The sequence below is a fragment of the Anoplophora glabripennis genome, unplaced genomic scaffold (assembly GCF_000390285.2).
Source record: "Anoplophora glabripennis isolate ALB-LARVAE unplaced genomic scaffold, Agla_2.0 scaffold115, whole genome shotgun sequence".
NCBI classification, from domain to species: domain Eukaryota; kingdom Metazoa; phylum Arthropoda; class Insecta; order Coleoptera; family Cerambycidae; genus Anoplophora; species Anoplophora glabripennis.
Genome location: NW_019416234.1, coordinates 147,701 through 160,009, shown reverse-complemented (window position 1 = coordinate 160,009; position 12,309 = coordinate 147,701). Strand labels below are relative to the sequence as shown.

Sequence of the window (12,309 nt, the reverse complement as noted above, 5' to 3'; positions counted from 1 at the left end):
GTAATGATGCATGTGGTCTAATTCTGAGTCAATGTTTTCACAACGTGCTTATTAGAAGAATTATGCGGATACGCCACGCCTTTCGCGCATATTGCGGCTTATGAGATTCTGAAACTACTCTACATCAATGTCTCGCGATTTTTAACTTTATCACGTAGGATCATTGAAATTGATGAAACTGAAGTCTAACTATTACTAACTATGCTGATTAATACATCTTTAAACATCTAGTTTTACTCTTAACTATCATAATTGCACATATGATTGCAAACATTATTGTAACTGCCTGGATGAGTAGAGTAATTATTATTGTACAATTTATGTTCAGAAAATTACCGAACTCTTTGATTTAAGTCTGCAACGTGTTTAAGTGTTAGTGTTGATTGCTACTTTCTGGAACGATACAACGTAAAATTTTCGGCCTTCGACTTCAACTGATGACTTCCGCGTTCAGAAAGTTAAATATCTTGTGCGTGCAAATCGCCGTTTGACTGTCAGAGAAGTTGCAGAAGAGGTTAGCATCCCAGTTGGGTCATGCCATGAAATTTTGACAATCCAACGACGATGAAACATTCATTCAAAGGATCATAAGTGATGTTCACTGTTTTGTTCGACTTTAATGGAATTGTGCATTTTGAATTGTTACCTTAAGGTAAAACAGTGAACCAAGGTGTTTTACAATAGTTATATGAAAAAATCTGCAAAAAGAGACCAAAGTTGGGGCGAGACAGATCATGGTTCTTTCACCATGATAATGCGGCCTTACACTCGGCTTTGTCAATTAGTCAGTTTTGCGCCAAAAATCAAATTACTGTCCTCATTCGCCCTCCTTAGGCCAGACCTGACTCCTTGTGATTTTTTCTTATTTCCCAAATTATAATCAGTGCTGAAATGACACCATTTTCGGACTATTGATAACATCAAAGCAAATTCCGTCACAGACTTTAACGGGCATATAAAATGGAGCTATCCAGGATTGCTTCGCGAAATGGAAACACCGCTGGGAAAACTATAGGTGAGGGCAGAACTTTAAAGGAAACAAGGACCAATAGTGTATAAAATTAATAATGAAGTTTAAAATAATGTTATTTTCAGACCTCGTACATTGAGTTTGATGTAAAAATATAAGACAATTCTATTTTATACAAAAAATTTCTTAGAAAAAATATACTCCCAGAAATGGAAAAGGGAGGTTCTGACTGACTTATTTCATTTCGTCGATATTATTGAAACATTATGATTCAAGTTTCTACACGTTATCCGCATAAACCTGAGAATGAATAAACTGAATAAAATTAATATTAATTTGCACATGCTCCCGGAAGATATTGTTGACAATTTTTCAGTCACCTTTAAAACTACACAAAACTTGATTTCTTCCATATGAGTTTAATTTAACTTGATCTGATCGTGACTTTGGACTGTAAATTGTACAGAAACAAAAAAAAATCCAATTTATACCCACCCGATTTAGCCAATATTAAGTAAGTACCTAATAAAAAGTTAATTTTCGTTAAGATACATTTATTTGTCATCATCAAGTGTAATTAAAGAACTGCTTTATTTAGCAGAATTACTCAGCTATAGGAGCAATTTAACATAGATTTCTCGGAAATTAACAAAAACTAAAGTGCTGATATCTAATAAATCAGAACCAGTCAAACTTTTGAAAGGAAATCTAATTTACTATTTCTTCATCTATCGATTCACTGCATAAAATTAAATGAACAATGCAATGAATGACGTACATATAGTGTATATCAACTAAATGGAATAAATTCAATAATAAATAAATGGGGGCGTGTTCGAAAAAAAACGCTCGGATACAGCGATTTGTATTTTTAGTTGCGCATTTTTTTCAACAAAAACTTTTTATACAGGGTGTGTCATGTGACAGTGGTCAATACCAACTTTCTTATTTTAAACACCCCGTATATTATGCAATTTTTGGGTTCTTCTACATATTTCATATACAATGTCCTATACTATCTTCAACTGTTTCGTAAATATTAAGTGTTTTCGAATTTATTGCAAAAATTAACATTAAAAAAAGATAATTATTTGATTACAGAAATTCGCTACAACACACTCACTACTTATTTCCCATTTAGCTCTTGATAATGAGAAAGAAAGCAAAAGCAATTTCAGCGTTCCTTTTTACTGATATGAAATTTAAAAAAAACTAAATAATTTTGTTTCCTTTTGTTTAAAACGCCTGGCCTTAGCAACGTGTTGTCTGCCTGCATGACAGTAGTTGTCAGTGTTATAGTCGTTTGAATTTCGTTAACTGCATATCAGAAAAATGGTCCATTTAACAGAAATGCACAAAATAACAATTCTACAGATGATTGGTTATGGAGATAACACATGGGCACAAATGGAAGTTGCTCGCTTATTTCATGAAAGATTTTCAAATTTGTCGCCTATATTCCAAGGGACAATTAGTACAATAGAAAAGCAGTTTCGCTAGCTTGGACATGTAAGGCAGATAAAAAATCAGCTGCCAATGCAATAAGTGATGATACCAAATTGAATATTATGCTTGAGTTTGAGGAAGACCCACATACTTCTAGTCGAAAAGCAGCCCTAATATTCGATGCTAGCCATTCATCGATTATTCGATTATTAAAAGATAATAAAATGCATCCCTATAAAATGAAACCAACTCTGGAGATCATGGAAGACGATTTTGATAGGAAAACATATTTTTGTGAACAAATGATGGCAATGTTAGATAACAAATAACAATGTTATCCAATTAGAACATATTTTGTTTTCTGATGAGTGCAGGATTACACTTCACGGTCATGCTAATCGTCAAAATTGCCGCTATTGGTCTAATGAAAATCCTCACTGGATTACAGAAAAACATACGCAATACCCTGAAAAGGCTAATGTTTGGGCAGAAATTGTTGCAGATCATATCATATATCCCTTTCTCATTGATGGCAATTTGAATGGCGATAATTATTTAGCACCGCTCCAAAATAATGTCATGCCAACTTTGACAAATCCTGATCCAGCAAACCCACAAGCGGATATGATATGGTTTCAGAAAGATGGAGCACCGCCCCGTTACCAAATCAATGTCCGGCAAATATTTCCAAATCGGTGGATAGTGAGGCGAGGATCGATGGAATGGCCAGAGCGTTCCCCTGATCTGACACCATTAGACTTTTTCTTATGGGGATATGTCAAAAGTATTGTACCTATACAAAACTAAACCGATCGACTTCGCTGACTTAAGAAGACGAATAACTCTTGCGAATAGATCAGTCACACCTGAGATGTTGGGTAACGTAAGAAGAAATTTCTGTTTAAGATTGTTGCCAAGACGTTCGCGGCGAGCATGTTGAACATCTCCTACATTGATATTAATGTTTTTTTTTGCTTTTTTACATTATCAATAAATAGAGAGTATTACTTATTAGTTTTTGAGTGTTGTAGCGAATTTCTGTAATCAAATAATTTTCTTTTTTAATGTTAATTTTTGCAACACTTAAAATTTTCGAAACAGTTGAAGATAGATATAGGACTTTGTACATGAAATATGTCTAGAATTTTCAGAAGATTCCAAAAATTGAATAATGTACAGGGTGTTGCACTTAAAATAAGAAAGTTGGTATTGACCACTGTTACTTGACAAAAAAAGTATAAAAAGTTTTCGTTGAAAAAAATGCGCAACTAAAAATACAAGTCGACGTGCCCGAGCGTTTTTTCGAACACGCCCCCAGTTATTACTGAATTTATTCCATTTGGCTGATATTTTCTAATTTTTAATGCATATTTTGAGAGAAATGATCGCCTTACAAATATAGTGACGCACATAAATTATTTGCAGTAAGTAATTCTCACGTAGCGGTACGAGAGAAAATGTGTGAGAGATTAACTGGACAAATAGTGACTAATGGCTTTAGTTTCCGCTACTAAACTAAAAGCAGTTATTACGAATGACTGAAAATTATAGTAGAATACACTAGCAGTTTTATAAAGGCGACGCAACATTAATAGGTTAATACATTATGTAACTTTTCCATTTCTCAATGTTCCAATGCTTAATAACACGGACACAAAAAAGAAAAGTGGTCTGTTGCAGAGAGTAGACCTATTCATCCTTATGTATTTTGCCGCGTTGAATCCGAATCCGGGGCCAAAATTGCTCCATCATCTTTCATTGTGAAATTCCGCGTTGACATTAGCAATTAACTTGAATTTATAGTGCATAATATTCCACGGCCGATGCAATAACATGATATACTTGTTATGACATATTGCTTAAAATAAATGTGGAATTTACTGTATTTACGTCGATCAAGTAAACATTTCTTTATAGCCGTTTTATATCAGACGTCTTCCAGAAGAAACTTGTTTCGACTTTTTCAATAAAATATGTAGTACTTACTAAATTCACAAATTATTTTAAATAAGTAATAAATTTAAATATCTATGATCTATGATAAAAATGCGCCATGGGCGACATTATACCTCTGCCGAGAACATTATTATCCTATAACACCCGTAATGGCTTGAAAGTTTACTGTTATAGTAATAATTGTTAATTATTTTTCATATAGCTTTTATGACATTTGTTTAACGTTTAATCTGTATTGATATTAATAAATGCTCCCTGTCAGTTCAAACTGATTTATATTTATTTTCATGGTCTTCGATCGTTATTTGTCATTTAGCATATAATATTGGGAGATATTTTAAAATAACATTAATACCTTTAAATTAACATAAAAGTAAGTACGTAAGTGATAAAAAAATATATAAAATAAAAGATATAAAATAGTTATTGTAACGGAATATAAAAATTTGCTTTTTTATTACATGATGAATATTTTTATTTATTTTTTTTATTTAATTAGTCTTCTGTGCTTACAGAAAAAAGATATTTTTTTGTAGTATTGTTATTCTCCAATCTGAAATACTGAGGATTAAGTCGAAGTTCAATATAACTGCAGATGTTACCTAATTATAGTCCTTCCGAAGTCAGTTGAATATGCAAAAAAACGTCTGGTAATAAAATTTAATGAGTTTCATAGGCGTCCCTAAAAAAAATTTCTGCTAAAGGTAAAAAATTATAATAATTTGTATATAATATGTAGAAAATTTTTATTATATATGTTCATTTGGCCAACAACATATTTTAATTATTTATATCCTCAAACAATTTTATTATATTGGTGGTAAATTTGGTTTTGTTCCGTTTCAAAAGGTCTCCAAAATGCCATGTTGTGATAATATTAGTAAACAAAATATCCTTCTTATTTCTCCCTTTCGCAATTGTAATATGAATGATTGATAGAAGGTGCCTATAATAAATTAAAATTGCCTGATTCACACCAAATTCCGCACTGCAGCACTGCACTGCTGGGCAATTTATGAACCACTTGTCGCCTGCCGTGATTTATTGCCAGAAGCCCAATACAGTTGTATTACATTTCGTTTGCCCGCGCTCGCATTCCTCAACTGGTCGTATACATATCTACCACCTGCACGTTTAGTTCGACTAGACCTATATATGGGTATGGCTAAATAAATATGGGAACAAGTTTTTCAAATATTTTAATGCCGAGTTGCTGTTTAGCGATCGAGCCTGGTACATACCTTGAAATTATAGGTTCTTCAATTGACTTCGGAAAAACTATACTAGGTACTTTTTTTTATACTAAAATATATTATATTTGCTCAACTGATATGTTTCAGTATTGGATCGATTTACAACAAACAAAATCCGAGAATTATTATCAAACAAGAGTCACTATCAGTTAAACCAGTTTGGTTTTTAGGACTTGGCCCTTACTTTAGTATATAAACTCTTTGGAAAATTAATGTTGTTTATGTTAGATCTGAGATCTTATATAGCAGCAGGACCTTTCGATAAATCTCCCAGCTGGAGTATAGCCAGAAGCTGTTAAAGCTGAAACTAAACATAAATACTGATAAAATATCAGCACATGTCATTTTTATTTACGTTCTAAAAAAAAACACTATTTATTTTGCCAATATAACAATGTGGCAAAATAAATAGCTAGCAAAGCAAGTGAGTGCATCGGATTATATTTTCTAATTTTGCTACTAAATAAGTGAAAAATGTTTTAATTAAAAATTTGGGAAATATGTAGTATTACGATAAAGTGGACCTCAAGACGCTGTTCAATAATGCCTCTAAAGAGTGGCGATACTTAAGAAAAATGTTCTACTCATTGTAGAAATAGTTCCACGATATTCGTTTTTTCATTAAGTTTTTAGTTTATTAGTAATTCAGTAATTTCACAATTTCAGGCCTTCCTGCGTATTATTCTCCTCATCACTACATTAACCACGCCATAAGCATGACATCTTTGAAATAAGTTTAACATTCATTCGCGATGTCAGGTAAATGACATTCTGCGGCTGCACTTTGTTGACACTCGCCGTTGTTTAAGAAAAACAAAGAACCCAACCGGTTAATAATAAATAAATTATGTCTAGGCAAAATTAGACAATAAAATTTTTTAGGACATATCAAAATCGCTTCCAGCAAAAAATAAATGTATAATGGTCATAACTTTTAACGAGGCAAATTTTTGTCGATACAAACCAAAGCATTTTCATCCAAAGAAACTGTACTCAAAAAATTTATTAGAATAAAAATACAGATGGCGGTTTATTTACTTCATTTTTATTATAATTTTCTTATCCATTGTGATTTTAACAATATGTAATTTTACCTCTAGCTCGTATAGTATTACTTTGTGATTGTATAATGTCAGAAGTTCTTTCAAATGTAGTTTTTGCAGTCACTTGTAAAATTACAAACTAGATTTACAGTTAGTTATAGAATTACATTGTAATAATACATTTTCCACACATATATCGGCGACGATCTAGACTACTATAAATAATAATTGTTCATGACAATAAATTAAATGCATACAGAGCACAAAAGCAATTACTTATAACGACATTCAATACATTGATTTTATTACATACATCAGCTACTATTTGTTCCTATACGACGATAAAAGCGTTATAATGAACCCCTACAGCGGTGTACATGTGATGAACGCTTAATAATGCTTGTATAACACCAGTTTGCTCAAACTAAGTTAAAATTTAAGGGGCCAAACTTATTGATCAATTTAAACATTTGTGACCCAGTATGCTCGATACGTCCAACACAATAGGGACTAGTACTAAAGTTCTTAACAGATATCGATTACAATCTGGCCCCTCTCATTTCTTTTCAAACCGAAAACCCACCACCTAAAATACAATGTTTCTGTGTAACTTTATAAGAGGCTATTTATCAGATAATTTTTAGAACCGAAGTTCTTTGTCTTTTGGGTATTGACGTTCTGTCAAATTGAGTATGAACAAAATCATTCAATTACTGGATGTTAGTTACCGACTTGCCATATAAACTATTAATCCGATGTACCTGATCATATAAAAAACCACTGATTCAATTGCAGTAATTATCAAGAATTATTGTTAATTTTACTTTTGTATTGTTTTCAGACGTGAACCAAAGTGGAACAATCGACAGGAAAGACTTTGAACTTGCGATAGAGGTGAGTTACTATTGGATTTATAATTATATTGGAATCGTAAACATAATGAAAATAATATAGTGATGGATACTTCATTTAATAAGCATGTACAAGTTTTAACCAAATGAAATTATTCAACTCAATATATTCCTCAAAACTTCATTACATAATATTTTTAAAAATATATTTTTCAGGAGAATAAAAATTTGTAATAATAACATAAGAAACTTTTCAGAAATTCAGAACTTATGTCCATATACATGGGTTGCCTTCCTTCTTCTTCTTCCTGTGGGTAGGTGGTATTCAAGTCCCTTAGCACCACGGCCTTATCAGACCTATTGTTCAAACCTATCCAGGAAGTAGCTTTGTCTTTTTAACAAAGTCCAAAAGTTTTCCTTGCCGAAACTTCTCTTAGCTTCTCGGCTTTCAAAAATGGCTTTCCCAGAAGCGTCATTCTACTACATGCAAACCCTCAGCAGAACAGACTGTCTAAAAATCTTAGTTTGAATAGATGTATCCTAAAGTGACAGTGTCCCGTTTTAAGTCCCGACACTTTCCTGAGCCCAATTTTATTCAAGCTCAGCAACTCATTTGTTCTTTTCTGCAAAAGACACTCCATAAGTTCCTTCGCATGGCTTTGCCCTGGTCTCAAAGCCAAGTATTTCCTATGTTCTAACTCAGTCCATTTGTCCAAAGCCTCCCTGACTACACTGGGAGATGTGCCACAGAAGGGCTCCGGATCAATGGAAACCGTTTCGAATCCCTTTCTAGCGAGTTCATCCGCTTTCTTGTTTCCGTCAATGCCTTTGTGTCCTAGTACCCAATACAGTCTAACTGTATTAGTATCAGTCAGTTCAGTTAGCATTTGTAAACACTTCCACACAAGTCTTCAACTTACTGTCATTGCTGCTTCACTGTCAGAGAATGTGTATGTTTTATGTTTAAAACTCTCCATTATTGGGAAGATTTCTGCTTGAAATGCAGTGGGAAACCTCTCCAAACTTTAGCTTGCATTCCATCTGGGCCTGAGTCCACATAAAATGCACCATTCCCTCTGGACATTTTGGAGCCATCTGTAAACCATACCAGGCTTTATCTTTCCAAGGTATCAAACTTTTTCTACTATTTTCTTTGAATTCGAGTCTCGAATGGCATATGAAAGTGAAACCTTGGAACTACCATCCTAGTGTTGGTTCCGACATAGATGTTTCCATAATCCTGGAATAGAGACTACCTCTCCAATCATTTATTATTCCTGAGTCGATATACTGCTAACTATGCTTTTCTTTCCATCACTCTATCACTATAGAATGAGACATTTAACATAACTTCTAGTGCAGCTTTCGAGGTTCCCTTAATTTGACTACTAAACTTTTCCAGAGCTTAAGAGAATTTAAAAAAAACACCCTCATATATTAGATTTGCCAAAATTAATTTTCCACTAAAACTACATCTTACACAATTTGACTAATACAGCGTAGATTAATGTATAAATATGATATTTTATAAGACTTCGCAAAAAATATACCTGTCGTTCTCCTTTGAAAGGTGTATTTTATTATCCAGTTTGGAAAAAATATATATGTACGACCCCTTTATTTTTTTAAGCACTACTAGTCTGAAAAATATTGGGAAAAAATTTGGAATTACTCTATAATATGTATAATTACCAGCTTCTTATTTATGAAGCAACAAAATAATATATAATACTGAATTATTATTTTTCTTTTTTCTTAAAAAAAAACAGTTTTAGTAAGATAATGAGATAATTTGTTTTTTAATATTAAACAAAATAAAAAAGTTATGATTATCAAAATTGACTTTAAACATATATTTTTTGATTTATATTTTTTGAAACCAATAAATTATTATTTATATTCAATTTCATCTTTAGAGTTAGTTGTAAAGTTTTCATATTCTAAAATAAAAAAATTCAAAGTCAATAATGAGTATGTGACCGATATTTTTGATTTATTGTAAGGCTTTAACTATCTTGGAGGAAGCTAACGAATGTAACACTATTTCTTTTACGACCTTATTAGTTCCTGTTGGATAGATCTTCCTCAAAACGACCCGAGGTTCAATTTTTACGGTTAGTGCGGGTTTTTATTGAGCCCGGATATAAACCATTGTTTCTATTATTCCCTCAATGCCTGAAATATTTTATTCCTTTCATACATTTCTTTCGCCGGTGCTAAACCGGTTTAGCGTTTTTTACCCAGTAGGGAGAACTCTTAAACAAAGGAGGTTCGCTCAGAGGGGTAAATAAATTATTTATACCAAAACGGACGTTTGTGCTTTTTCTCGTCATGTTCTTATCATTTACCAGATGTCTCCGTTACTGAAGTTACGGGATATTTCGATATATTCAGTCAGCGAATTTTCCCTGGAAAGTTTTATCTCTGCCTTGGTTAAAAGATGCAATAAATTTTCTTTAGGAATTAGAACAGCTGTGTGTTTTAAGTAAATTATATTAATTATTTGTAAATAATACTTCATCTTCGTAACAAATAGTATGCTATGAAAAATACAGCTCTACATTTACGCGGTGCAAATATTGACATTCAGCCAATATATTGAAAATATTACAAACTAGGAATAGTTTAATAAAAACTAATACCTTTGCAGAAAACAGTATTTTCTTTCCTCTTTCTGTATACATTTTTAATAGGGGATGGTCGAATAATACACGAGAGGGTCATAAATGTAAACTGTTTTCAGTTAAATGTTTTCTCCTAGAGATACAAATCGATCGGTTTCAGTATTTTCATTAAGATTAAGCTAATTTTTTTTTAACAAGAAACAATGCATGAAATTGGTGTAAAGATATAAATTGATATATTTTAGTTATACCTAAATTTTTTACAAATATGATTTATAATAATATTTATTAAGAAAAAGACGAGTAATCGGAAAACGAAAACAGAATGTTACATTCATTTAAGGACTAGGTAAGCTATTTATTCATGTACATTTTTCGATGCATTAATTAATTTTCAACTGCAAGACTTGCGAGGCTTCAATGTAATACACATAAAAATAGAAAGCATGTTTTCATTAAATTTTACCTATAGAACAGGAAATTTTAAAATTATTTCGCGGTACGAATTCTCCCGTGTTATGAAAACTCTGGATATAAAATCGGTATTCTGGATGAAACTCATTAGCACAAAAATATTTCAATGTTTTGTTTTACTAACATAATGTCATTACGTTCACCAAATTAGTGTTGGATAGTAACAATAAAATCAACGCTTCTATGACGAAAATTATAAATTAATCACATAAATTTGTGACACTTTAACTCACATTTTATTTTAAATTATGTAATAAGGTCAAATTAAAAAAAGAGTTTGTTCAATATTTGGAAGATCAGTACGTTTCAGTATTAAAGATTTGATGATTTATCGCGAATATCCTTAAATCACATATTAGTTTTCCAAAATTGTTAAAATACATTTTCGTATATAGAAACAATAAGTATCTGTATATCTGTATAAGCATTTGCCATTCCAAATGTTTACTTTAAAAAATTGGGGGCTCTCGGTTAGAAGCACCGTTGAGCTGAAATGAATAAAAAAAATAGAAATAAATTACTTATTATACAAGGTGTTACGAAATTCGCGGACACAGACAGTGGGATCATGTTAAGCTGGATAAGGTCATAAAAATGTCTATATCAATTTTCGAACAGACCGATAATTTCCGAGATACGGCAATTTTAAATGCCCAAAAATAATAAAAATTTTCAATTTTTAATCATTTGATAAACAATTATGACAAAGAATTGTTCAAAATTTCCACCATCTGCTGCTACACATGCTTCAGCACGTTGTAATTACCTAAATAATACTTTCCCTGGACGTTGGCTTGGCAGAGGCGGTCCATTTGCTTGGCCATCTCGTTTTCCAGACCTAACGCCATGTGATTTTTTTCTTTTGGGGCTTCATATAAACGTTGGTGTACAGAACACCAGTGGCAAATTTGAATGAATTGCAGAACCACCTATTTCAATCAATACAGCAAATAACATCAGAAATGATTCGCAACTTCATTCGAGCAGTAGCACAACATGCTAAAGCATGTAAATAAAATAAAATGCAAATAAAAGAACACTATATTTTAAATCATTGCCAACGTTTCGGTGTTATTTTACACCATCCTCAGGGCTCTAAAATACAAACAATGTTTTTAATAAAATTCGTTAAGGTATTAAAATAATATATATATATATATTGAGATGAAACCATATTAACGAGAGAAAAGTAAAATTTAAATTAAATATTTATGTAAAAGACAAAGCGGTAAAGGCAATGGTTGAAATGATTATTACAAAATTTATTATTGAGTTGATTATCATGTTAGTCAATTGGAGCATATGCCAAGATGTTATAAGAAAAATATAGTTGAAATTAATTAAAATGCAGAATTGGTAGATAGCAAACAAAAGTTAAAATGCCAGAGTTTGATTAAATAGTTAAAAAATAAGGTAGAATAAGAGTTAATAAAAGATATTAAAATCGAAAGACAATTTGTAGATTAATTAAAAGGATATGTCAGAAAAATGTCAAATTTAAAGTGGGATCCACAAGGAATTCAGTAGTCACTAGAAAGGTCAAATAATATTATAAAATAAGAAATATTTTGAAGTATAAGGCAAAATTGATTGTAAAGAAAGTAGAATAGGGTGTATAAGTGCAAAGGAGAAAGTGAAGTGAAGTGAATTACAAGAGGAAAATGGCACGTTAAAAGATATGTGGAAAGGCCT

General features: G+C 31.8%; 1 protein-coding gene across 1 annotated transcript in view; it reads left to right on the top strand.

The window, feature by feature from the left end:
• Window positions 1-12,309, top strand: part of LOC108904392 (calexcitin-1) — a 227,852-nt gene that overhangs the window by 157,097 nt on the left and 58,446 nt on the right. Inside the window, exon 4 of the mRNA XM_018706919.2 lies at window positions 7,510-7,562. Within this exon, the coding sequence (XP_018562435.1) occupies window positions 7,510-7,562 (53 nt within the window). The remainder of the gene's footprint in view (window positions 1-7,509; window positions 7,563-12,309) is intronic.